This window comes from Acomys russatus, chromosome 25 (genome assembly GCF_903995435.1).
Source record: "Acomys russatus chromosome 25, mAcoRus1.1, whole genome shotgun sequence".
NCBI classification, from domain to species: domain Eukaryota; kingdom Metazoa; phylum Chordata; class Mammalia; order Rodentia; family Muridae; genus Acomys; species Acomys russatus.
In genome coordinates, this window is record NC_067161.1 from 45,620,966 (window position 1) to 45,648,802 (window position 27,837).

Here is a 27,837-nt window from a genome sequence, read left to right on the forward strand (position 1 = left end):
TTGTGCCCTTGCTACACAATGAAAATGAAAATCACTGTGAAAGTGTGAAGAAATGTCACCTCGGCAGATGCCTTGTTGGATCTGGAAACAGGTTAGTGACTGAAACTTGAAAGGATTCAAAGTAGGCTAACATTTACATATTCTCCCTACCCAGGAGAGCAAGAACAGCATTTTAGAAACTCAGGTGTGAGACAGCAAGGACTTGGCCCTCCATGATGGCGATCTTCAGACTTCCTCTTGAGGCAGCACAGGACATTGTAACTGCCCAGCAGCCTTTACTGAAACAAGAGCGTGTGCCAAGCTCAGGGTTAATAAATCTATTTTAATAACATTACTCTTGACAACAGTTTATACATGTATGTAAAGATAACCTTCAACCCCCAGGCTCCGTTACAAATTGGGGACTGGACTGCCCTTGCCAGGAAGTAAGCAAAGCTGTAACGTCAAGTCTGCAGATCCCACTCTCGGAGAAGGGTGAGTTTACACTGCTGGGAAAAATAACTAAGCATTTAGAATTTTTCATTGTACACCTGTACATTGGTTTAGATTGAATGGCTCAAATTAAACAAATATAGATTTCATATATACAAATATATCATGTATAGGTATATCTATTTTCAAAGGACCAAACTTTAAAATTTGATTTTGCATGCATGGCCCAGATTTGTTTTATTCCCTTAATCCCAAATTGTGAACAGGCTCCCTGTGCCCCTGCCCAGGCCTGGGTGGGACATGGTGAGAAGGGTGGGTGAGCAGGGTCTGCTGGTGAGCAAAGCAGCCACTCTGTGGGCTGGGTGGCCAGGACCACTCCCTCTACCTGCTTTGGGGAACAGAATTATTGCTAGTCAGCTCTAACCTCCAGAAGAGGAGTGCCAGGCCCCACACCCCCACTAAGCTGGGGGCCCGAATGGCGGCGCTGCTGTAAGATACCTAATGTGTTTGGGCCGACATAGGGCCCTCTATGTTCAAATCCTCCATTCAGAAATGTCAGCATGGAGTGAAGGGAGCCTTCGTCACACAGGGAAGTAAAGCTGTCAGAAGTAGATGTGTTAAGCTGTTTACTTTGGAGCTATGATTAAGGGAAGCCTGAAAGGTCTTTCTGGTTGGCCGGGACCCTGGCAGCAGGCAGAGGACAATGCTCAGGACATATCTTGCCCTGGTGAAAGGGTCTCCTGTCCTGCTTCCCCTCTGGCCCTAGGGCGATGCTACAGAACCTGATGTCCCAGTCAAGGCAGTAACTGGACCCTCTCTTGCACTCCCATCCTGCAAAGGCCATTCTGACAAGCCCTTGAGAAGAGAGGTGAATGCTGCTTGCCATAGAGGCCAGAGATGGATCAAAATAGGCACAAAGTCAAAAGGCAAAGGTAAAACAAAAGGCTGGAATCATCACCCAAAATGAACAAACAATATCTGCACCACCAACACTGGCCACATGGATGGGAGAGCTCTTTTCCTCCACCCAACTCCACCCTGGTGTTGGACATGACAGCTGATGGACAGTCCTTGGCAGGCTAGGGGCACTGCTCTGGTGGTGCCTGGGGGCCCACAGATGTATGTGCATGTGTCAGGGTGGGCCACATCAAAGAGCTGTACTCTCAGACTCCTCTTCCGAGTCCCTCTTGTCAGTCACCGAGTGCCGCCGTGCATGTTCCAGGGGGCTCAAGCGGAGCGTAGACCCCAGCTCTATGTGGATGGAGGGGACATCAAAGTGGACAAGATCTGTAGAGAGAGGAGGAGGTGGTGACGGGGCCAATTGCAGTCAGACAGAATAGGAAGTAAGGTGGCCTGGTTGTCCTCAGGCTAGCTCATTAGAAGTAGGGCACTGCAGGATCAGGGTGTGGCTGGGTCTGATCTGCTTCTGCATGGGAGCCTGGCTAGAGGACAAGGCTGTTCTAGCCTTTCAGCCTCTGTACCCAAGTCCTGATAAGCAGGGTGTTCCCAGGCAGGCCTCAGTAACATCTGGGAATCAGCCTACAGTGACAGTCATGTCCTCAGAAACTGCTGAGTGTCAGCAGCTCAGGGAAGCAGGGCAGACTCTCTGTCAGGATGATGGATACAACCCTGTTGGGATTCACTTCCACAAAGAATACGAAGAGTCGTCCTAACAAGGGCAGGGTGAAGGAATGCACCACAAGTTACAAGGCTTAGTGTGGACTTCATAGAGCCATCAGCTAGGGAGTCAGCCCCTTGGACACACACTAGGAGTGGTCCTAGGGCCTTTGCTGGGAAGATCCTGAGGGCCCAGCCTGCCTGCTGAGGCCGTGGGCTGCAGGAGGTGAGGTGGGGTGATGGGTGTTCTGGACCGTCCCTCTTGGTTGTATCGTTTTCTCTGCCCACTTCACTTAGTTCTGGACTTCTGTGAGGTGACAACAGCATTCCAGCTGACAAGAGTACACCAATCTGGCAGGGGCTCAGCCCTGGGCCACTCAGAAGGTGAGCTTTGTTATTGCTGGCTTTAAAAAAAGTTAATAAAACACACTGAGAATCAGAAGTACCATACTGAGTGTACAGGATTACACTTGGACACTGCCCTCAGACATTTTACAGACACACAAGCACTGGGACACCCTGCTCTGTCCATTGTAGCCTATCTGGTTGCATGGTGGTGGGGCAGATCTGGGGTCTGACACTGACCCAGCCAGTACTAAGTACTCCCCTGCAGTGTGTGATGGGATCCCACAGGGTGCTTAAAGGCTGACTTTATTCTGCATGTGGGAAGCATGCTGCTGGAGGAGGGGATAGGGTGGGGATGGGATCTGTCAGGAGCCTCAACAGGCTCTCCTGTGGCTTTGGACAAGCTTAAGCTCCCCTGCAGTCAAGTCAGGGTAACAGGGCATGAACTTGACAGTTCAGATGGTGCCTGGGTAGACGGTGCCCTGAGCAAAAAGGGTTACTGAGCAAGAGGGCAGGGCTTAGGGGAGAAGACTCAGGGAAGCTTTGACTGTCCCTCAGGAGACCTGTGAGGACCAGATGCCTAACTGCCTGTCAGCAGGACAAAACCCTCTCATTCCTTTTTGGGGCTTCATTCTTGCCTGACTTTTAGATTTGAATATCCTTTTTGTTTTTGTTTTCAAGACAGGGTTTTTCTGTATAGCTTTAGCTATCCTGCACTTGCTTTGTAGACCAGGCTGACCTTGAACTCCCAGGAATCTGCCTGCCTCTGCCTCCTGGGTCCTAGGATTAAAGGCGTGTGCCACTGCACCTGACTGAGTATCTATTCTTGTTGAGTGGAGACCCAAATAGATACTGATAAAATGCCCCCACCCCACCTTTCCAGGGTTGGACAGAACTGATGTGTTCTAAAGCAGTTTCAGAATCTCAGATGCTGCACTATGGACTGCCAAGCTTTGCCTCCGTGTAGACAGTGGCACTTAGATCGGCTGCTGCAAGACCATGGCCACTGACCAAGGTAGTGGCCCTGTGCCAGACAGCACCTGTTGAGTGTTTTGGGGGACACGCCCCTCAGCAAAGAGGCGCAGGGAACTGACACAAGCTTCCAGCAGCTAAGCCTATAAGAGCAGGTCTTATCAGGGCAAACTGTTGACTTGAGGAGAGGGGATCTGCAGCTATGATGGTGATAGTAGAAAGAGGGCGGGGGCCCCTCTGCTGGGTGTGTCTCCCAGCTCCTAATGAAAAGAAAGGAAAATCAGGCCAATGACCTCAGAAAGCCATAGAGAGGCCCTCCCTGGCACTGGGAAAGCCAGAAACTAAAATAGGCATGCTGTTGGTGGGTCTGAGCCCCATGCAGTGAGAGGAGGGACTGGTGGGATGGGTGGTGGACAGGCAGCTGGCTGGGCTGGCTAGGGAGAGGAAAGCGAGGTGAGCTGGGGCCAGCTTACCCTGAAAATCCCCCTCACACGTATCCAACACTGCGTCACTCATGTCACACAGCTGCAAGAACATAATGATAGGATTCGGAGAGAGGAACAAACAGGATGAAACACACATAACAAAAAACACTGCCCATGTCACAGTCCTAGATAGGCCACACCAACTACAGAGTCTATACTGTCAGAGACCTGCACACATAGGACACATGATGGTCTGCTGCCCAAGAACATTAATACAACAGGGACATTGGCAGCAGGATGTCACTTGAGTCTAAAGGTCATTGCATCACAGACATTCAACCTAAGCTATGGAAAGCGACCTATACCTCACAAGCTTCAAGACACTGTCTCCTTGCCTGTTGATACCCACCTCCTTTCTGACATTCTGCTCCTTATGCGTCCTGAGTGACATTGCTCATCCTATGCCTTGTAAAATGGGCTACCTCTTATCTCTGGCTGGGAGCGATTGGGAAAGTTGGCAGAGCTGGAGTGCTGATGGAGCAGCCTCGACTCGCTGCCTCTGGCCACCACCCACTCTGGAGCAGGTGTTGCCTCCCAACAAGGGCTCATCTACGTAACATGTACCCCTGCAGTACTTACAGGAGGGGGGCTGCTCACTGCCTTTTTCAGGATTGTTCCCTAGCATTGACTACACTACAAAATGGATGAAAGCAGCTATATAGTTAACATTTATCACTTAAAAAAAAAAAAAAGACGCCACATCGCCAGATGGCTCTTCCCCATAACACTGCAGCTCCTGACCCTTGGCATGCATTGCTATTTGACTGGCATTGTCACTGGCAGCCAAGAGCTGGACCCCACACACTGTGGCTGCCATCTCACCCAGGGAAGAACATGCCAAGTTCTGTGACGGCCTGGTCGCAAAGAAAGCAATAACTGAGCATGGCCCCACTGTACCCAAGGAGGTTGGCGATCTTTGAATGTATATGGCACATAGTGCATTTGAGTATGTGGTTTTCTTAATGTATGTGCTGGGGATAAACTCGGGTAGAGCAAATGGTCTGCTACCGAATTACGGCCCAGCACAATTCTTACGTGGGTATGTGGCGTGTGCATGTATATGTGTTTGTGCAAGTTATCTCTGTACTTGTTCGTATGTGTGACATATGTGCTGAATATGTATGTAGGCTTGGTGTATGTGTGAGTAAGGTGGCATTTACATGTGGTCCAAGTGTGGTGTGAATTCTGTGTGCTGCATGCAGTCTATTATGTGATATATGTGTGTGTGTCCTAAGTAAACATGCAGGCATGGTCCATCTATGTGCTTAGTATGCAAATGTGTGTGTGCATATAGGGGTGTAGCATATATACAGTGGTTCACTGGAAAGTTTTATGTCATATGGGAAGAAGGAACCTCATTGAGAAAAATGCCTCCACAAGATTGGCCTCTGGTGCCTGTGAGGAATTTTCCTAATTGATGGTTAATGTGTTAATGTGAGGGCCCAGTTCCCTGTGGGTGATGCTCTATCTAGGATGGTGGTTCAGGGTGTTATAATAGAGCAGGCTGAACAAGCCAGTAAGCCACACTCCTCCATGGCCTGTGCACCAGCTGCTGCCTTCCCTGGACAATGGGGAAATTAACCCTTTCCTTTCCAAGTTACTTTTGGTCATGGCTTAAACATGCATGCGTATGCATATATGCATAATGTGTGCAAGGTGTATCTGTACGTATTCATGGTTGTGTGTGTGTGTGCTGTGTACACAAGTGGGGTTCTGTAAGTGTGCATGTGGTATGCATGTATGTTGGTACATGGAGTGAGGGTATTTGTGGGCATGCAGTGTTGGTTTCTCTCTCTCTCTTTTGTTTTAGTTTTTCAAGACAGGGTTTTTCTGTGTAGCCATGGCTATCCTGGATTCACTTTGAAGACCAGGCTGGCCTCAAACTCAGAAAGTTCTGCGTGCCTCTGCCTCCCCGAGTACTGAGATTAAAGGTGTATGCTACCACACCTGGCTGTATGCAGTATCCTTAAGCTGCCTCATCTGCTCTCTGGACAATGCTCAATAGTGGTACTCAGGCTCTGTCTGCCCTATGAAATGAACCAGCTCTATTCAAGGACTCAGCCCCGCACTTTGCTTATCTCCCTAAATAAGGAAAATGCTCACCTAACATTAGTAGCCACCAGAGATCTGCCCCTGACATTGTAATTGTATAAAGAGAGTATCTGGGAGACATTTTTTTAAATGCCCTATTTCTTCACAGTGAATGGTGTCCACTGACTATAATTTCATATGCTTACATATTGCCTTGGGAAAACAACCCAACCTTAGTTTTGAATTTAGAGTAAAACTCAGCTAAGCAATTGTGGGTTTGACTAGTTTGCTGCTGGAGGAAATATGGCAAGAGAACAGGAGACCTGTTTTTCTGAAGGTGCCACATCTGTAATAAACATCAGCAAATGTATGTTCCTAGCAAGGCTGTTTCCTCCTCAGGAAAACCCTCTAGTTCTTAGCCTCTGTCCTCCAGATACTTGTTGGGCTCTATCTGGGGGAGGGTGACATTGCCTCTGTGCATTGATTGATGCCAGCCTCTCTGGAAGTCTCACTCCAAAGGACACAATCCCACAAACTCCATGGACATAGGTCCCTAGGCTGCTGGAGACATCCTGTGAGCTGTCCTGCACAACAGCTGCTCTCTAGGACTGTTTTCCCTGGAAGCTTAGAGAACGCCAGGAGCTAGAGTGGTCAGCGGGGATGCTGCTGGTCCTGTTCCGGGCACACACTGCTAAGCTTCACAGGAGCCCTGGACAGTCCGTGGCCAGCTTACCTGTAGACATGCTTTCCCCTGGTGACATGCCGTCTAGCATGGGGTGCTCCGTGGACTGTGGACTTGAGGCCGACAGGCTGACACTGGGAGGCTGAGGAGGAGGCAGGGTGGGCCTCTGTCGGGGCTTAGGGGTGGGCCGAGATTTGGCTAAAGTGCTTGTGAAGACAGAGGGAGAGGCCAGGGGAGGGGCTGAGGCAGGGGAGAGCTGGCCAGAGGCCAAGGAGTATCCCGGAGGGTAGCTCAGTCCATAGGGTGATGGGGTACTTGGTGGAGTTGGAGACAGGCTGACTGGGGATGGCTGGCCAGTGGGCTGGTCAGAAACAGTCCCTGGCTGCACAAAGGGGACCTTGGGAGGGATTGGTGCCAACTTCTTTGAAACTGTAAAAGAAAGCACGTAGGTTATATAGCTATTAGGGAAGCCCACTAGGATGCCCATTAGTGTTTATGTTCATGGGTCCAAATGACCGCTGCTTCTGCCTGCCATGCCAAGAGCAGCCAATAAGCTTTTTACAATGAATAGAGAACTCTTTCAGTTCCTTTAACTTGCCACTCATTTCTCTCTACTCAGTGAGTTCTAAGAGAGGGTCAGTATGGCTGGCTCAACTGGGGAAAATTCTAGTTCAAGGTGTTACTATAGAGCACTGATGAGGGGTGCTTCCCAGGAAAGTAAATGGCCTTTGAAGCTGAACAGGTGACCTTGGTCTCCCACAGTGATAAATCCTCTAGCAAGACACCCCCATCCCACGTTGCCTCAAATCCCCACCTCAAGCCTGTACACTGGCTGCCCAGGCTTTGGTTTTTAATCTTTGAGTTAACGGATATAATAGCATTTGTATATCAATTGAACGCAAACGCATAATGACCAATTTACAGTCATTACCATTTCCATGTCCCCAAGTGTGACCACTTCTGTGTGTTGGGACCTTGCCAAGACTTCCCTGGTTCTTTGGAAATGTCTAATTAGTTACTGTATGTGGACTACAGTTACCCAACTGTCCAGGAGAACGTTAGAACTTGGCCCCTCATGATTGTGACTTAGTAACTGCACCTGCCCCTTTCCAAGCCTGTGGCCCTGGCTCGCTTTCTTTTACCCATTTTCTACCAAGGATCGTACTGCCTGGGTGCAAGCATGAATGAACCAGCTGTAATTTTCTCTTCTGCAGTGTTGGGGAGGAGGAAAGTAGTCAAGGACTGAGCCACACCCAACTTGGCTGCAAATTTAGAGCACACCACCGCCCTAGCCTTTCTGAAGTACCTCCACTTCCTCTTTTAGGTGCACAATCCTCAAGGATGCTGCTACCCTGAATGGAGAAAGAACGGCATCCCCAATGGAGCCAAGCATCCTAGAGCGGCTGCTAGGCAGACAACCTAAGAACATGGCCGTTAGCCCTCAGAACTGAGGGACACGAGGAATGCTAGAAGGGGCTCACTCAAGTCCCCGGAGAGGCCCGGGGGCCCTTCCTCACGTCTGCCCCTCCCCATACCCACTCCCTCCATGAAGGGGAAAGAAGGTCTGAGGCTATCCTATTTCTCAAGCTCGTCTGTCTCCCCTACAGCATGGATGAGAGAAAGACAGGCTCTGCCAACCTGAGTCAGGTCTCTATCTTCTACTTGCTGCTACATGCCTTGGGTGTAATTATTTTAGCCTCTTCTAAAAAAAATAATAATAAACAGGCCTCTTTTATATAATATGAAGAACCATGGCTTTGGCAGTGTGGTACTTCAGTGAGGCTATATGGTAAAGCACCAAAGCTTCATGATACATTACATCCCCCTCCCTGATCATCTCGTACCGACCCACTCACTGCATATGAAGTGCATTCCCTGGTGGGGACGGCTACTTTCTCATAGTTCTGGTGGCAAGGCTAGGAATGATTTGCTAAGCAAAGGTTCCCAGAGGTCCTTGCTAATGGGAAGTGCATCCATCTCTGGCCTGACCATGGTCCGAAGAGGGGACCTACCTTTCCGGAGGGTATGAGGACTCTGGTCTGCAGGAAGCTGGCTGGGGCTGGCAGCCGGCTGTGGCCCCAGTTGCGTCCCTGGGCAGGCTGTCCCCTGGATGGAACCTGGACTTCCTTTCTGTCCAGACCCTGGTGACAATTCCTTGCTTTTAGACACGCTGAAACACAGCACACAGGAAAAGGGAACTCTTGAACACAGTCAACTTCAGGTCCTGTCCTGCTCACTGTAGTGCTGAGTGTCTGGGCCCTGCTTACCAAAGTCCCTTCTCAAAGCCTTTGACAGTCCCACATAGGTGAGGTGACTGACCCTTCCCAAGGCGCTGATCCTGGGTTCTAATCTCAGCTTGGTATCCACAGCCAGCATCCTCTGCCCTCAAGTAACCAGTGAACAATTGGACACATGTGGCACCTCTATTTGCTGTCCTCAACTAGGGAGTTCTAAGCCATTCGGAAACCCAACTCATTGTTCGTTCCTTCACCATCACATACGAGAACCAAGAGATCTTGCTAGCGTCACCCTTCCCAGCAAGGACTGACGATACAAGCTCTGCTGCCACACTTCTGGTTATGGCTCTACAGGCAAAGGAGACTTCTGTAGTGTGCTTGACTTTTGCGATACTCCCCCTCGCCCCCCACAGAAGTGCTCCTGATGGCCACCAATGAGTCATATATAGCCCTGGAAGGTCTGCAGAGTCTGGGGGATCCATCCTCAGTGTTTTATGACACAGGTGCACCACACAGCATCTCCTTTGTAAGATGGCAATGCATGTAATGCAGATGAGTATTGCAAGAGGGGACCACCTCAGCCAGTCTGGTCATCTGTCTCTCCTCTTGATCAGCTTGTCTGGCCCACTATTGGCAGCCTCTCCTCCTCCATGCTCCCACAGTCCCCCAAAACCCAGAATCCTGCAGGTGCACAGCCAGCCTCAGTTCTCTGGGCTATAGGCTTCAGCAAGCTCCTTAGCATACCCAGTGTTGGGAGCCCCTCCCCAGATGTATGACTGTCTCTTTTGCCCTTTGTCACGTTTATAGTTTGAAATGGAATTATGTTCTACTCATGAAAGGAAGCAAGTGATAAAAAGAGATCTGCAGTCTCATTTAGGAACAGTCTTAAGTCAAAGGGCCGGGCGAGTTCAGCACCCCTCCACCCAGTGTCCATGAAGGAGTGTGCCTCTTTAGCACAGCGATCGTCGCCAAAGCAGTCTCTCTACTTATCTAGTTGCTGCATGAGAAAAGAAACAACCACCCCCACTTTGCTGCTCCCACTTCTAAGTCTTGTCCTCTGCCTGGGCCTTACCATGTATGTATGGTGTCCCTTCCTTACACCCTGGGCCATAATGAGCTCTGTGAGGCATGAGATGTGTGTAGAAATCATGTTACTGGAACTGGGCAGAGAAAGTTCTGGTAATGTCCACTGAACTGTTCATGGAACAGATGTTCCCTTTCTTCTCTGAAAGGCAACCCTACCACACAGCATGCTTGCAGGTCACCAGGCCCAGAGTGACTGCCACCTTTACACCTCTGGTTCGCACTAATTTTAGTAGTAAAAATGGCCCCTACAGACTTAAACGCAGAAGGGAGAAACACTGGCATCCTAAAGTTCGAACCAGGGAACGTATGCAGGCACCAGAAGAAGATACGTAGATGGTGGGAAGTCCCCAGCAGGTTCTAGAGAAATGCCACTTTTCTATGTCTGCTTGGGTAGGCTGTGTTTTGGAAAGCCTGGACTTCACGTGGTAATCCAGGGCAGGCCATGCAGATGGCTGGGTGCTGACAGGATGCAGAAAGCCAAACAGGAATGCTTAGATGTGGGGATGAGTGGATCCAGGAGGCCTGGAGCGGGAGCCAAAGCCCAGGCACCCCAGCACACATGCCAGCCTTCCGTGACAGGGCTGGGCTTACCTGGGGCGCTCAGGGGTGGGCTGCAGGCTGGCACCTGATGGAGAGAGCACAGGAGCTGGAGTGGCAGGGCTGTCTGGGCCCTGCTCCGGCAGGGGTGATGGCAGGGGTGCAGCCAGCTCGGAGGGTGGGGCAGGAGGCTGCATGGAAGGCGGGGCGCAGGATGCTTTCCGACCAGCAGAGGAGCCTCTTCGAGCCACCCAAGATGTGTCCATGACCCTCACACCCATGCTGGCGAGGGACACAAAGACATCTGCTTACCCACTTGTGACAGGCGACATATTCCCTCCCCCACAAAGCGGAGACATTCAAGCAATCTGTGTTGAGTGAGAGAGCAGCAGGCTTAGCACCCTCCTGGGCCCTGGGAAGCCATGCCCACAGTGGAGAGGTATGGCTAGTGCCACTCCAGTGCCTGGGCTGCTGGGGACCTGCTGACATGCAGCCCCGCAGCCCAGGCCTGGCACGAGCTGCCCTCCCACAGTGGAAGAAAAGCACAACAGGGCACAGCCAGCAGCTTGGGTGTCCACAAGCTGTGCTTTTACCCTCTGCCAAAGCCAGCAGGCCCTGGGATGATGGCCCCCGAAGCATCCTAGGTGTGGAACTCAAGCTGTCCTCAGAGCAGAATGTGGCCTACCTGATGGGGCAGAGGAAAGGTTCCTCCCATGTGAGATGACAGTGGGTGGGACAGGGACAGACAGCACCAGTCTAGGACATGAACCAACCAGCAGGGGGCTTCTAAATGCATCCTTTTTGTAATGTGGGGTCTAGCCCCAGCTTTGCCACTACTGGGGGCCCTGTCAAGGCATGACCTTTGTAGGCCACAGCTGCTTATCTACATAGCATGGAAGGGGCTGCTCATGCCTCTGGTCCCTCCAGGCTCAGAGTCTATTTTGATGATGGAAATACAGCTCCGAGTAAGTCAGCCAAGCAACCAAACACGGCACATTCACGCTCTTGCTGAGCTCACTACCACACAGCTTGCTTGCTTGAAGAGACTGAAAGTGACCTCATAGCTACCAGAGGATACTGTACCTTTGGATTTTCCTAAGGCTGCAGGGACAGAAACATACAGATATTAGTGCCAATGAATCTATATCTTCCTTTGGACACAGAGGTGGTGTGTCTGTAGGGAGTTTCCTGTCAGAGTCCTGATGAAGGGCTCCTATAGTGTGATGACTACTGTTTAGCTGGTCTCCAGGCCTCTCCTGGGTCTACACAAGCCAAAGCCATGCAGGCGAATAGAGAAGAGCTGCCGAGTGAACAGACAGGGCTATGGGGTGATGGGCTCATCGGGGAACCAGGCATCTGCTTGTTTCCAAGTCACATGGACACAGAAGGCAGTTAGTGCCCATCATCTGGTCCAGCGGACCTGGTCCAGTGTCCTTAGGCAACAGCTTTAGTCCTTAGGCAACTATGTGGAGGGACACAGGAACATCCCTGTCTCTGGTGCTTATCTGCACAGTAAGGTGAAAATAAGAGCATATTCTCTCCTCTCGATGGCTGGAAGCACTGAGCTATTACACCATGGGGTCCTGTCTATGTAGAATGGTCACAGTTACCTCGTAGAGGCACCACAAGACAGAAGACCAATTCAGACACTGAAATGAGTTGTAATTGGGGGAATGGCTCCTTTAAGGAAGTGTGCCTCAGCATGGACCTGTGGTGAGGGGAGCTGGGAAGGTGCAACTGAACAACCTTGGGCTGCTGTCAGCTCCCTGAGCCTTTCACGCCTAGTGTCATGGCTGACATTCCTCAGGTCCCCTGCGGGCTTGAAGGAGGCATCTTAGAACAGAGGGGGAGTATCTCTTTCCCAGGATTCACTGGCTTTCAAGTCATCTGGAATGAACACCTTCATAGGGCATCCAGAAAATCTTTGGAAGGTCACTAAACTCTGGGGCACAGACAGGGCATTGTACATCTCCTAAAAGTCACAGCAGGCCAAGGAGGATCAGAAAACTATGCTTTCTGGGCTTCAGAATGTGTCAGGAAAAAAAGGGGGGGGGGACTTATTCTTGCACAACGGGGGCGCGCTGATGACACTTCACTGTGGGCAGTCAGGCACAAGAGTCCTGAAGTCCCACCCCAGCCCCCCATACCACATTCTCTTCTGTTTTGAAGGCCCTTCCCTCATCAGGGAGAGGAAGCAAGGTTCTGAGAAGCAGGGCTGTGGTGGGGAGGGGGGGCCGAGGGGGGCAGCCTTTCCTTTTTGAGGGCAGCTTCCAACACTAGGAACTGCAGACTCAGACTCCAGGTAGGCACTGAGCAGAGCAAGCCCTGGTAATTATGCCTGGCAAATGCCAGGAATTGAGACCTACAAGCTGAGTGCACACAGCCACCTTCACTATAGGCTGCTGGACCACGCCACTCACCCTTCTTCTGCCTGTCGAAGAGGTAGAATATTGTGGGTTCCGTGAACACACATACTATGCCCACTGACATTTTCAAGTAGTTAGATAAATCTTGGAGTGACTCCATAGGAAAGGCGGCAGCTATACTTGCGGGTACCTAAACATTTGTTTACACTCAAAGGAGCGAGCTGCTGACAATGTATGTCTGAGTGTCCGGATAAACTCAGCCCAAAGGCAGCGATGACAAAGCCACCAAGAACTCCAATGCACACAGACAAGGGGATCCAATCAGATGTTTGTATCAACGATTCACAAGTCTCTGCTCACTGCTGTCTCAAAAGAGAGATCAGAACAGACTCAAGGTGCTGGTTGGGTTTACAGATGAAAAGGCAGAAGTGGGAGTAATAGCAAGCTGACTCCGGTGGGTACTGCTGGTGGAAATTCAAAGCTAATATGGAGGCTCCAGCACCCCCAAGACTCCCTCTTGTGAAGAGAATTCAGCCTTAGAAAAAGGGGGGGGGGCAAATATTGGTTAGGAGGAGACCCCAAGAAGCTATGGTTGAGGAATCTATGAACAGGAAGCACACAGTGAGTCCCAGGAAGGCCTCCTGGAGTACTATGCTCTGGCTCCTCAGAGCCTCTCCTGGGGAAGCAAGAGGAACCTGCAGAGTCTGAGAGCCAAGGGTATGATGCCTGGTTCCCACTGCTGTTCCGTAAGCAAAGAGCAGCCAAGCAACCTGGAATGTCTCCGCTGCTCACTGGGAGCATGCGTGTAGTCTTCATTCATTCCTCTCTGCCTACCAGAACCTCCCATTTATGTCTTTGTTATTATAGGTTTTTTTTTTTTTTTGGACATAAAGTCTCATGGAGTACAGCTTGGTCTCCACCCCCTAAGCACTGGCATTACAAGTGTACAGCCATGTACATCATGCACAGCCAAGCACCATTTGCATGAGATTTGCTGTAAGGCACACTTTGGAGTTTTAAATGAGGCTTTCACAAAGAATAGGGTATGAGATGATCCATGCCTCTAGTTCCAGGTAGACCAATTACTGACTCATTCTAACTCTTTCCTCGTAGAATGCAGCAAATACCTCCCTCCTGCCTCCAGCGTCCATGAGGGAAACTTAGCAATACAGGACCAATGACAGATCTGGCACCTTCATAGCACTGCCTGGTGGCAGAGGCTAAGTAGTGACAGGACAGGTTGTGCATGGGTGAGAGAGATGGTGCTGTGGTTTGGGGAGGCCTATATATAGCATGTCCTGTGAGAATGTGGTAAAAGATGCTAGGGTCTGGTGGAACCTTGAAGAGCCGGGACCTAGCACAAGGTGATGGTGTCACAAGTGACGCCATCCTCAGAAGGAACTGAGGAAGCTCTGATGGGTCCCTGCATGGTCCCTGAACCCCTCTCTGGCTTCCTGCCTTGCCATGTCATCTCTTACTCTCACATGCACTCCTACTCCCATCTGCCATGAGATGCAGCCAAGGGACCCTCACTATTGCCAAGCTGAGGCTGGCACCATGTCTTTGAAGCCCCAAAACTATGAGTTATGTAAAACTCTTTTCTTTATATATTACCCAGCCCCCCAGCATTTAGTTACAGCAACAGAAAAATGAACTGATAAAAACACAAAGTATGTTTAAGAAGGGGTGTACCCAGCTACAAAAAATGGTATTTTATCAGGTGATGCGGTGGACACTTGTGGTGACTACATCTCCTCCTCTGTTTAGGGAAGCAGAGTGGGGTTTGGGGGCAGTAAATTTTGGCACAAACCCCAGACTTGCCAATTATTAGCTATATGATACAAGTGAGTGACCTCCAAATGTCCTTTGTAAAGTAAGAATGACACACTATCCCTTGGGGATGTTTATAGAATAATGAACATAACCATAAGACCCTCAGCCCTAGGAGGCCAGGCACAGGTTAAGCATACTTCGTCTGAAGACTTGGCATGTAGAATGTTTCAAATCCCAAAGCTCTGTGAGCTGCAGAGAATGTCAGAAACTGTATGCTTGACCGCCAGCGCTGAATCGCAGGAAAAAAATGCTGTGTAAAATGACCTTCCGGATATAGATGTAAAACATACTTCATTTTTATTCTTGGGTCACACCCCCAAGATGTTTCATGTGTTTAATCATATCCTCAAACATTTGAAATATGTCTAGTCCTAAACTGTTTTGATAAGAGACATACAACCCTGAGGAAGAATCAACAGTGGTAATATCCTGACACTCCATATGACTTATAAAAAACTGTCTAAGCAGGTATGGTGGCACATATGTTTAATGCCAGACTCGGGAGGCAGAGGTAGGCAGATCTCTGAGTTCAAGCCTAGTCAGCACAGCAAGTTCCAGGTCAACCAAAGCTACATGAGGAGACTTTGTCTAAGCTCAAGAAAGAAGGCAGAAGGAGGGTATTGTTTGGTGACTTGGGGACGGCATGGGGTGGAGATACTGGGAAGACACCAGCTGGGGTGAACGGCTGCCATCCGAGTTCTTCCTTCCCTAGCCGTGAAGCGTGGAGGAAGGCTGGCTCAGAGCCTCTCTTCCTTATGTTGCTTTGTTCTGTAGGGCTCTGGCCTGTTAGCCCAGTCGAGATAGGTTTCTGAGGAAGGAATCCTGGCAGCCTAACAGAAGAGGGACTGAAAACAAGGCAGAGATGTACACAGCCCCGCCCCGGCATGGCTGGGATGTGTCTTCCCAAGGTCTGTCTGCTGAAAGCCTGATCTCTGGCCTCCAGCCCTCTAGGGAGACGGTGAGACCATTAGGAGCTGGTCCTGCAGAAGGATACTAGGCTAACCAGCAGCAGGCCTTAGGAGAAGCTACTGGGACCTCTCCTCTTCCTTTCTCTGGGCTGCCTCTGCTGTGAACTTTATGTACTAAGACCCAAAGGCAAAGGGGCCAAGCAACAGTTTCAGCTCTCAAACCATTATCCACAATAAGCCTCCTTCCACCTCAGTTCACTGTCTCTGGTATTCAGTTACTATAGCAGAGACCTGACTGTCACAGCCGTGGGTTTCAGTGCTTAGCCCTGGATGGCCGGCAGGTAGGCAGAGGAGGCGGGGATAAGGACTGTCATCTTGGCTGAAAGTTTCACCGGAGAGCAAAGTGACAGAGGACAGGGGACCCTGCTATGAAGGGACACAACCTCCCTGCCCCCTGCCTACAGAATGGGTTATAAGTTATAGAAAGCCTTTATGAGCTTCAGGTGCCTTTGACCAGTTCAGCTTCAGCAATTTCTCTCTAGGGGATGCTTGGACTCAGCACCAGCTCCATCCCCTGACTGAGTGTTCCCAGAGACACAGGAAAAACCTACAAGGCTAGTCTCAGAAGTTCCAAAACATGCCTTCTGCCTCTCAGCCAAGAGCACCACTATGGCCAGCTCAGATGACACTGGAGGCCACTGAGACACCAGCACTATCTGTTGCCATCTTTCCCACAATGCTGCTCACTGGCAGCTGCAGCAAACTGGTTTGTTAGGCTCCTGCAGCTACTGTGACAGGTGACAAAAAATTGGCACATGACACATATACACACACACAGTTCTGGAAGCAGATTCTAGATTCTCTATCCCTGTGATCCTTGCTGCAGCAGCAGCAGCAGCAGTAGCGCTGTGGTCCTTTCAGGGGCTTTAGGGGACATGTGTTCATCTTCTGTTCCAGCCTCTGAAGCCAGCCAACCTTCAAATCTCAGTTCCACCTTCACAGCTCTAGTGCAATGATGCTCCGTGCCTCCCTCCCATGATCGAGGTCCTACAGCTAAGAAGCAGTTCAACTTCTCACTCCAAAAATCCTCACTTTAATCACTCCTGCAAAAACTTTTTTTTTTCCCTTCAGAATAAAGTCATATATCCAGGCTGCAGGCTTGGGCCCTGTATCTGTGGGTGGCCATCATCCTGTGTGTCATGACGAAAGCCACAGATGTGAACTCCTGACTCTGACTCTGACTCACTGAAGGCATTCCACTTGTGGTGTCATGAGTCAGAAAGGCTCCCTGACCAGACCCCTGAGGGACAATCTGCTTTACATGACATCTAGGATTTAGAAGCCATTGGCCCAAAAGATGCTCGAGACACTGATGGAAAACTTCCTACTTCTGCCCAATTTAACCAGTTTATCTATTCAAACTTTTCTGATTTTTAGTAGCAGCTTTATTGACATATAGTTTATACTTTCTTTTAATCTTGGGCAAAAACCTTCAATAACCTCTATTTGATGTGTCAGCATTTCAATGGGCAACTTAAGGCTTTAATATTTTTCTCAAGATATTTTAAAAACCCAGATATGGGGACAGATTTCAAGAATTGGTGACTATTGCTGGTACTCAGAGGATATACAATGTTCTCTTCCTCCTCCTCCTCTTCCTCTTCCTCCACAAACAACTGCAGGCTCTTCTTTATTTCAAAGTTCAGAACTGACTGTCGTATCAAGAAATCTGTTACTGGGCAATTTCATTTTTGTCTGAACATCACAGAGTGTCCTTACAAACTATGAGGGCCGTGATATCACAGTCTCATAGGACTGTCATGTGTGAGAGCTATCTTTGCTCACTTGTTACATGTGGAACATGGCTTCACATCATGGCCTGTGAGACAGCTCTTTGAGGGTTGGCATCAACTTTGTTTTCTAGCTAATTGTGGAATACAAAGTTTAAAACACACATAATATATATTTTACTTCATGTATTGAAGTAATACATAGGCTGTAGGGTAGATGGTAGAAATACAATTTTAATTTATAAACTTAGAGTGCATGCCTGCGTGTGTGCGTGCGTGCGTGCGTGCGTGCGTGCGTGCGTGTGTGTGTGTGTGTGTGTGTGTGTGTGTGTGTATAAGTGCGCATGCAAATGTACCACAGCACAGGTGTGACAGTCAGAGGACAACTTGTGAGAGTGAGTTCTTTCCTTCCACCGTGTGGGTGGTGCCTAGGGATGAAACGCATGCCATCAGGCTTGGCAGAGTTACCTATACAAACCGAGCCTCACACAGGCCTCAACGTCAGCATGGCACACATAGTTCATTCCCAATGCCTGAAACAACAGGACTTTACCGGAGAGGTAACATCAGCTTAAAATGCCATTGGCCAAGCTTCTGCCACACCTGTATATTGTAGGAGGCCCATAGGCTTGGAAGAGCCCAGTGGTCCTCAGGTGTTCTCTTATGGCCTAGCCAGCCACAGCATCTGCAGGTGAGGGCATCCTGACAGTCTGGCAGGGGGGGTCACATGGGAACTGGGCTGCTGCTGAGAATGAGGTTTAAAAGCATCACCCAATGAGCTGCCTGGTCCTCTGTCTCGCTCAGATTCTAGTTTTGCTACTCTTTTTGTTTGTTTGTTTGTAAACTTAAGACTTTTCTTTTCCACATTTGAATAGTGAAGAGTTTCTATTTTCTGTCTCCCTGCTAGATAGTGATCCGCACACAAACACACCGCATACGCAAATAACCCCGTGCACCTCACACATCACATCTGTTGAATAAGGCCACAAGCAGGGACCGTAACCCCCCAAAGACACCTGCTCCATCATCCCCCACATGCACACACATCACAGGGTGCAGGCTTAGGGCTCCTCTGCAAATTCAGTCCCCAGTGCCAACACCCATACAGAAGGAGGAGGGACAGTTCCACTCTTCCACAAGTCCCCCAACCCCTTCTGGCATTTGCCTTTGCAGCATAGCCTGGTGGTTCCAGGGCCGTGGGGGGGGGGGGGGGGGGAGGGGGAGGGGGTGAGAGGGAGGGTGGCAGGGGGAGTAGGTCAGGCTGCTTTAGTTCCTGTCACCTGAGTTTCTGATACTCTGACTTGGTGCTCCATGTCCCCACCCTGAAGGAGCAGTTGTAGAAAGTGACTCTGTGTGTAAGCCTTTAATTCCTAATCACAATTTACTTAATTGGCTGGCTTGGCAAGCCACGGTCATCCCCTCCCGCAGAAGGTGAACTGACACCCTTGCGGACTGCTGAAGTCACTGAGCGGCTGCTTACCGTGACTCACTGGAGTGGCTTGTGTAACCTGCCTATGCCTCTGTTGCTTACTAAGGCAATCGCACGGTGTAATTAAACGTTATGTAAACTGATTTAATGGGAGCGTGGAGCGGCTGTGCCTCCGCACGCTCACACACTATGCTGGGTGTACTTGGACTGCATTCAAGTAGCCAGACCCCGAACGAACCTAGGAAACTGGTATACTTGGGCCACGCCTAGGCCCGGGGTTCCTTTGCAGCCTCACAGAGGAAATTATTCATCCAAGGCACTGTGTGTGGGAAGAAGTGGGGGGAGATGGCAGATGGGCAGGTCCACGGTTAAAGTGAAGCCGGTGAGAGGCAGGGACAGCCACATAGTTGTACTTACTGGGTTTTGGAAGTTCTGCAGCACTGAGATTTATCTTCCTATAGACAAAGCATGAGCTGGGCCACCGGGCTACACGCCCAGCTACATGCCGGTGGATTCTGAGTCAGGATAAAGAGCTTAAGGGCCGGCGGTGTGGCTCAGCTACCCCTAGTTTATCTAGCATGCGCAAAGCCCCTAGTTCAGTCCCCAGAACTGCCTAGAACCAGGTATGTGGATACACACCTAGAAGCCAGTACTTGGGAAGTGGAGATAGGAGGATTAAAAGTGTAAGTTCAACCCTGCCTATACAGTGTGTGGCTAGCCTGCGCTTATATAAGACTATGCCTCAAAATAAATAAGATGATATATAAATGAGGTTTATGACCTAAAAAAAAGTTTCCTTCATCAACCAATATCTCTTTACTTGCCGAGAACTATGGCAAGCCGGTCAGCTAAGGAGGCTGTACTTACCTCTGGCCCAGAGGGAAGCAGGCCAAAGAAAACTGCCCCAGACAGCACAGAGGAAAGCCCCCAGAATGAGGGCCCACCTGCATTGCTACAGGCAACCTTAGGAGTCATAGTAAGTACAGCCTTCCTGCCCAAGTTTTCTTAAATACAGACCCCCCCCCCCCCCCCGCCTCCCCAAACCAGTATCTCCAGTGCTGAGGAAGGGACACTAGCTCATACCCATCCTTCTTGTAAAACTCCAGCATCATGTTGTCTGTGGCAACGCTGAGGGGCCGGCGGGCCTGCTCTGGCTGGCGCCGGTCAGCAGGGTCCATGTCTGGGGAGGGCATCGAGCTGTAGTTGGCATTGTGGTTCACGTGGACCGGACTCCCGTAACTGCCTGTGATGTTGAACTCAATCTCTGCAGGGAGAAAGGATGGGTGTGCGTGACCTCTTGTGATGGCACACTCTTCCTGGACAAGAGAGACGCTCACGTGCTGCCCTTTAGCAAGGTTCACCTCATGGTCCACACCCGATATTAATCGCCATACTGATCATCCACCAAGGGGACTGTGTGATCACCGGATCTGCCTTAAGAGAAGAAGATAGCCAGGCCAGCCCTGACTGCTGAGCTATGACGCTGGGATCCCAGCCTTAGCAACATGTCGCCCTCACATAAGTTAGCAGCTATTGACAGCTAAAAGCATGACATAAGGGATCACCATGTTGTTGTTTTAGCAAATATTACTATAATATACTCCATAAAATGATCACCACAAAGAACAGGGATGCAGTAGCACTTCCACGGCTCATAACATCTTGTAAATTCCCTTGTAGGAAGCTGCCTTAAGTACCTAATTTTGAACCAGGAAAACACACACACACACACACACACACACACACACACACACACACACACACACTTCACTGCCTTGAAGCCCTGCTTTTATGTGCTGAGGAGCAAACTCAAAGAACACAATTTAAGTCAGTGAGAAGGTAGCATCCAGGTGATCTCTGAGCCCTGAGCATCTCCGCCCAACCCCGGCTCCTCTCATACCCATCAAACTCAGCCACCCTCTGCCTTTGGACCAATTTCCCATGCTTTGTAGATGTGAGTAAGCCACAGTGTGCATATTATAGCAGGAGAACCCAGGGAAATGGCTAGCAGAGGGCATAGACACCTGGGTGATAGATGTCTCCTGGGCAGAGGTAGAGAGGGGAACAGCCAAGGCTCTACTCCTGTGCCTGGTGCATTTGTAGGTAGGTGTGTGCAGGGGGAGTGTGAACAAAGCCATCCAAAGCCTGGGTGCACTCCCCTGGCTTCACAGGCTTCAAGCTCATGGTGACCTTCCTGTCCCCACGTCTGCCCCTCTGTCCCCACGTGTGGGGGCTGACACGTACCCCCAGGGAAGAACCAGCCTGCGTGCTGAATGATGGGCTCGATGATGCCAACAATCTGCAGTGAAACTGTGGTCATCATCTCAGTGATGTTCCTGCAAGCAGAGAAAGGCAGTGGGGTTAGCAGCTGAGGCAGGGGGACAGCGCCATGGTCTGCGCACCACGCTCGAGAAAGGACCCTGGCCTGGAATTCTGCAGGCCCAGCTCTATCAGCTGCTTCCCGGAAGCACTGTGAACTATATCACCCCTGGTTACCATACAATACCCAGAAGTGCTTCCTTAGCACGGTGAGGCTTGTCCCTTTCAAGTCTCCATGCAAGGACTTCCTAAGGAGGCCTCCAGAAGGCCCAGCAGATCTTGCTTTGCTTGGTGCCATCATGTCTCTTGCCCTCTTCTGTCACCCTCCACGGCCATTTAGGTTAGTCACAGAAGACCTTACTGAGACCCATAGCTCCAAGCCTGTCACTGAGGGAGACCTACAGGATTCTGTTCCTTCCCCTGACCCCAAGAAGGAGTAGGCCACAGGAGAAAATAACAGGCTGAGATGATCCAGGGCCCAGGCCTCCTGTGCTGCAGCCCATGCCTGGCACCCTAGGGGGCCTCTTGTTCCGGTACTTACCCCTCTGATTGTGGCCACAGGAGGTTGGGTCCCAGGACGATTGCCATGTTACTGGGAGTCATCTTGTTTACATCCTGATATTCAGACAGTTTGGATAAAAATTTGATCAAGTATCTGAAAGGCAATGAGAAGAGTCGAGGGTTAGTTCTGCAGGATGGAACAGAAACTTCTCTTGTGTAGCAGAACACTTCTGCTGGAAACTTCTCCTGTGTAGAGCACTTCTGCCAAGGAGACTCACAGATGCAGCCATCTATGAACAGGAAATGGAAATTCTAGATTCTTTTCCCACAGGCAGGCAGACCCAGAACTCAACCACTTAGATGCTCACGTTGATTCCATCAGACAACCAGGAAGAAGCTCCGCCCAACCTTGGGCAAGCACAGGACGAGCAAGGTGCAGACCCTGCCACCTGTCATCCTCCCTGTGTAACCAAAGTGTCTGTGGACATCCACAAACTGGGGCGTTGTTAACCTTCCCTCAGGCTTCCTGGAAAGACCCAGGGAGCTCAGAATATGACCCAGCAATTTCTAGAGAAACACACCTGCACACAAGCTGCTAAAACGACATCCAAAGAGGCATTATTTGTAGTGGTCACAGAGCTGAGGCCACCCAAATGCCCTTCAAGAAGGGAGTGCATTCATGTACGGTGTTAGGAAGGCATTAAGAAAAAGAACAACAAATGAAGATCTGACACTTTCTGTCATTTTGACAAGGCCCGGAAATACGGCAGTCAAAAGGAGCCAGACACAAAGGCCACACGGTCCAGCTCTACCCCACTACGTGAAATATCCAGAATAGGAAAATTGCACAGTGCAGGAAGGTGGGTCAGTGGTTGCTCGGCTGCGCTGGGGGTGGTGCAGAATGGTGGTAGTGGGACCTGGGGTTCTTTTGGGAGTGATGAAGACACTATCAACAGGTGCGCAACTCTGCAAATGTAGACTCGATGCCAAATGTCACCTTTAAAGAGGCAGTGAAGCGTGAATTATGTCTCGATAACACTCGTGTTTACAAAGAGAATGAAGAAGCTGCACAGAAGGTAAACACCCCTGAAAACAGCTTGGGCATGCCGCGATGAGAACATGCCTGCCCTCCCTAAGGGCCCCAGGAGTGTTTTCTTCTGGACTCCTAGCTACAGAAGGCTGTCTTCCTAACCCCTTGGGTCACAACAAAGGAAGTTCCTTAGGGGATCTTAACCCCTCTTCTGGCAGCCCGGCAGACAGTGCACCAGCCTTGGGGGTGGAGTCCAGCCGAGTTGTCATCATCTTATTCCTGTGCCAGCTCTACCCACAGCCTCTCCTGATTTGTCTTAACCTCCAAGAAACATTCTAGGACTGGATCAGGATGTGGGATCCCTGAGAACAGTTGACCTGGATCCTTGCCAAGGCTGAGGGTTGAAGTTGCCAACATATAGTGAGTTGTATATATTTGACTTGTATCAGGACACTTTTTTGGGGGGGGTGATAGGGGGAGGTGCTTTTTGAGACAGGGTTTCTCTGTGCAGCCTTGGCTGTCTTGGACTCACTTTGACTCTTAAATACAAATTAATAATAATAATAATAATAATAATAATAATAATAATAATAATAATAATAAAAACAACTACGGTTTGCTTCGTCCATTTACAAGTGTACATTGACATAGTAGGAAGTACATCCACATTGGTTGGCAACTGTCATGACAATCTACCTTCCTCCAGGAACATTTGACCTTCTCATATCTAGCCTGTACACACTAAATGATAACCCCGCATTCCTCACTGCCCAGCCCTGGCAACCAGCCACCTTCAGTACCGGTGACACCAACTACTCTCTCAGCTCCTAATATACATGGAACCAAATCTTTTTGTCCATGTCACTGTAAGAACCACTGTGCCACTGTATGTGCACACCACATTGGGCGTATCCGTGTATTTGCCTGGGGACACGGGTTATTTTCACTCTGTCTACTGTGAGTCTCGCCACTATGAGTGCAAGGCACACAAACACCCAGTCTCTGTTTTCCGTTCCTTTGGGCATATGCTCTGAAGTGGAGCTGCCACGTCAGATGGTAATTCAGGGCTTAGTGCTTTGAGGAACAGCTCTACCACCCGCCCTAGGGATTTTCAACAGGGGAAGTGAAATTATCAGGCAGATGGAAGCAGATGTTGAAGCTGAAAATCTTCATGCTTAGAAACAAGGAGGAGAGGAAGCGAGTAAGAGAGAATGGGCAAGGCAAGGAACAGAAGCCATGGTGGGTGGGGAGGGGTCTGCAGCAGAGAGGCGGCAAGGAGCTAAGCGGCTCCCAGAGAGGACACACAGACCAACCCATGGAATTCTTGCCCTCACAGCCCTGCCTGTGACTAGCTCAAGATCACACTTGCTTCCTTCGGCCCCAGAGGTAGGTCAGCATCTCCTAGAAGTCTACGGATCTCAAGTACTGTAAGATGGTGTACATTACTCCTTGGTCGTCACGAACTGGAAAACGTCACAGAATTAGCCAGTGGATGTTGGGTAGCCTTTGGTGACATGTGGCTTCTTAACTTATTAACACGTCACCACCTTACCTCATAGGCTGTTGAAGCTTAAAATGGACCATGCATACTAAAAGTACCATAGAACCCACAGGGTGCCCACGTGTCCTAGTTTCCATGACTGGCAGCTTGGCTCATGTAAGCCAGATCCACTCTCTCCATTCCCTACTTACCGGATGTTGTTATGGTTGGCCTTGGGTAACTTCTCACAAGCATTCCAGAGAGCCTGGAGTCTCTTGTCTTGCTCCTGAATACTGGGTAATTGACAAGAAATGCCATTGGTTGAACACAAATTGACTCAGCACTGGTCCTTCTAACCAGTCATTACCATGGACACTGGAGGCAACTACTATCCATTATTACAAGTAAATACCCATGGCTATTATCACTTCCCCCTTTATGTCCTCCTTCAGTCCTGTGCCACACTATTTTAGCAAAACTTGATCTTCATGGATCTCAAGTGAACAGATAGAACCGACTAACAGTGAGTCAAGAGGCTAGACAGCTGTGGAGCCAGGGCTTTGGGGCTGCTGGGAGAACACTGGGCACCCGCTGGGGGAGCCCGCCCTTGCTGCACACTGCACCCTACAGATCAGCTCAACAGACAGTACTCACTGCACATTAAATTCCCCCATATCTGGCATAAACTAAGTGTTCAACAAATAAGCTGACTAAGTAAGTTACACAGGCATAAATAAACCCAACCTTTCAAAACTTGATTGAGTGGAGCACTTCGACGAGTGGGAAAAGTTTTCCATTACAAAGAACAGTTTACTCTGAGTTGACTATCAACCTCTCAGAATTAAAAGCATTATTTATAGGACCAAGTTTTGTAGAAATCTACATCCAGGCCTACATGATAAGAAAAGTCCAATGCCAGAAAAATCTTTTCTCCAGAAGATCTGGAGAGTAAACAGCAGCAGGGTGAGGCCTGCACCTAAGCCATGGCCATCACCTTTATATGTCATGGCTCGGTGCCCTTAGGGTCCTCCTACTGATCTTGACCAAGGTGAGAAAAACTCTCTTTGCCCCTCAGTACTGCCTTGAGAAAGAGGCAAGCATCACCTGAAAGGACCTTCAGCAAAAAGTTCCATGCATGAGCAGAGAGGAACAGAACACACGTACTCAGGTAATGCCTGGTCAAAGTGAGCCTCAACCAGGAGGCTAGAAAGTAGCCTTTCCATTGCCTGGCCTGCTGGTAACTCTGACTTATGTGACTAACACCTGCCTCACAGAGCTGGTGTGAACAGTCTAAACAGAACGTGACCCAAGTGCCCGGCCTTGCTGCTGGCTTATGTAAGGTTCTCAGTCAACACAAAATGCTGGCATTGCAGCTGCTACCACCGCTGTTGTTGCCCCCGCCCCCAACACACAGCTCCCTCCCCCCCAGCCTCCCTCCTCCTCCACCCTGTCCTCTATGGAGGCACCTTCTGTGGCAACAAGCCCCATGCCATCTCCCAGTCTTCAGCTTCTTGCCTTAAGACACAGTCTGTGGGAGGCCACTTCTTTGTGGGCCTGGCAGAACAGACCGCACTGTAATGGGGCCCGTGGGCTAAAAGCCACACTATCAAAGTGAACTATGAAAACTGGGACTAGTTTCTTAAAACAGTAGCCTCCCAGGACCCAGTCCTAGGAAGCCAGCGTTGTTCCTGAGCCAGCAGGATCATCCACTCTGCCTCACCCACTTTAAAACCAGCATGTTTTGTTGGTCCTGTCTCTTTGGGAGCTTCTGCCTATAAAGCCAGCCCCTCCTGCTTAATTCACAGGAAGAAGTCACTCTCTCTCATGGAATCAAGGCCTGCTCAGTTATAAAGTGGAAAACAAGAGCCTTTAGGTTTGACAAAGGGTGGATGACCTTTCAAGGAATGTAAGTCAACAGATATGTATTAGAAGGAGAGTCCCTCTGTGGCCGGAACTGCCCTATGGGCTGGGAAGAAGCCTTCAGAGGAGTTCCTAACCTACCAGCTCTACCAACAAGCCTAGACAGCCGTACTGTCAGGGAGAGGGAGGAAGGCTTCTCTGAGGAGCTGACATTTAAGGTGAGGCAGAAGGTATCCATGAGGCAGAGGTCTCAGAGAACAGCCTGTCAGAGGAATCAGCCAGCCTGCCTGTGCTGGGGGTAGTCTCCTGGCCTCTGACCCCTGCTCGCACTTGAGTCACCCTGGGTACACTCTACTGCAGAGGCACTTAGTTTACCAGGCTCCCAAAGGTGCCTGTACTATCCTGATAAGCTCTCATTTTTACAAGTATGTTTTATTTATATTTTCACTATTTCATCCACATACACGATACAAGTTAGTTACCCCTATCTCAAGGATCCCATCCCATTCATCTGGAACTCTTCCAGCATGGTCCTCTCTCATCCTCATGACTTCTTGTTTTTCTGAGTTTTGAACTCACTGAGGTCAGTTGGTTCAGCCTGCTGGAATGCTGACTGTCTCACTGGCTCAATCTCGTGAGGTCTAGTATAGGTAGCCAAGGGCCACGTCACATCCGGAAGCCAGGTCTCCACAGAGGCTCCCCGTATCTTCCAGGTCCTACATCCTTTCTTCTCATTCTTCTTTAGTGTCCCCTGAGTTTTGTGGAACAGGTGTGATACAGATGTCTGCTCTGCCCTCAATATGCACTCATTTTCAGCCCTCTGACCAGTCGTGAGTTTTTGTATTAACTGTCACCCACTGCAAAGAAAAGCTTCTCCAGCGCTAGTTGAGATCTGTAATTTGGCCTCTTTTCTTTCCTGACCTACCAGTCTCCAGGGTGTCTCAAGTCCCCTCAGATTTGTCCACATCCTGCTGTGGCATCCTGCCATCTTTTGTGAGACCCAGGCTCCCCACATGGTCAAGGTCACCGTCTCAGCAGCTTGGGAATTATGGAGACACAGAATCCCAGGCAGTTCGGTTCAGATCTCTGATAAGCAGGCTCAGATCCTGGTGTCTGATGGGTACAGATGGCGGGTGGGGGATATCTCCTCCGTGGGAAGTCCTTTTCTGAGAAGATGAGACCCTGCCAAGCAGACCCCATCATCCTCCTGCGAATCTTCAGCATTAGCGGTGCTTACCATCCAGGGGCAGAAACAGGTCCTTGTGTTTCCGAGGTCAGTGTGTGGAAATCATCAGGGCCACCTCTTCCTTCTTGTGGAAACCCACCTTGTCCCTCAGCACACTCGGTGCCACCTTCCACGGGATGCTCATTTCCCGCCAGAATCTCTGTCTTGCTCCACAGAGGTGTAAAGTGCAGTGGCTGCAAGCACGCACTCTAGCACTGGATTCAGTAGACTCAATTTCTCGTTCTCTTGTGTTAGCCGGAAGTAGAGTGCTGTCCCAGCCCCACTCTACACCTCAGCGTCTTTATTTGCAAAGTGACAGAAACAGCCTAGCCCACTTCAGAGAGTTATGAAAATGAGAGGGTTTAAAAACGATTACGAGCATAGAAGAGCGGCAAGCCTCTGATAAGCATTTAACAGATAATGCCGTACATCAATAGCACCATGGAACCCAAGACCCTCCCCTCACGGTAAAGACCCAAGACCCACCCCACCACGGGTGATGCACACTCTACTTTGGAAAACAGACAGCACGAGGCACTCTGACTGGAGGCAGTATTCTCTAACTTGATGCATTTAAGCATGCATTCACCTGAGGTCAGCCAGGTCTCTTTGCGCTCCAAGAATTTCAGGGAGTGGAAGCATAATGAGCAATGTGCATTTAGGCTGATGAAT

General features: G+C 49.9%; 1 protein-coding gene across 5 annotated transcripts in view; it reads right to left on the bottom strand.

Moving 5' to 3' along the window:
• Window positions 1–167: 167 nt before the first annotated feature.
• Arhgap44 (Rho GTPase activating protein 44) overlaps window positions 168–27,837 on the bottom strand; it is a 157,172-nt gene continuing 129,502 nt past the window's right edge. The window contains exons 13-22 of one of the 5 annotated variants that reach the window (XM_051168215.1): window positions 24,293–24,373; window positions 21,611–21,724; window positions 20,995–21,086; window positions 19,834–20,014; window positions 11,508–11,525; window positions 10,479–10,706; window positions 8,577–8,734; window positions 6,616–6,993; window positions 3,840–3,891; window positions 1,572–1,719 (exon numbers count right to left, since the gene is read on the bottom strand). In XM_051168215.1, coding sequence (XP_051024172.1) covers window positions 3,884–3,891; window positions 6,616–6,993; window positions 8,577–8,734; window positions 10,479–10,706; window positions 11,508–11,525; window positions 19,834–20,014; window positions 20,995–21,086; window positions 21,611–21,724; window positions 24,293–24,373 — 1,258 coding nt within the window. In that variant the 3' untranslated portion in view covers window positions 1,572–1,719; window positions 3,840–3,883. Of the gene's footprint in view, window positions 1,720–3,839; window positions 3,892–6,615; window positions 6,994–8,576; window positions 8,735–10,478; window positions 10,707–11,507; window positions 11,526–19,833; window positions 20,015–20,994; window positions 21,087–21,610; window positions 21,725–24,292; window positions 24,374–27,837 lie in introns of all 5 variants that reach the window. The other 4 variants (XM_051168213.1, XM_051168214.1, XM_051168216.1 and 1 more) reach the window with 4 other exon arrangements.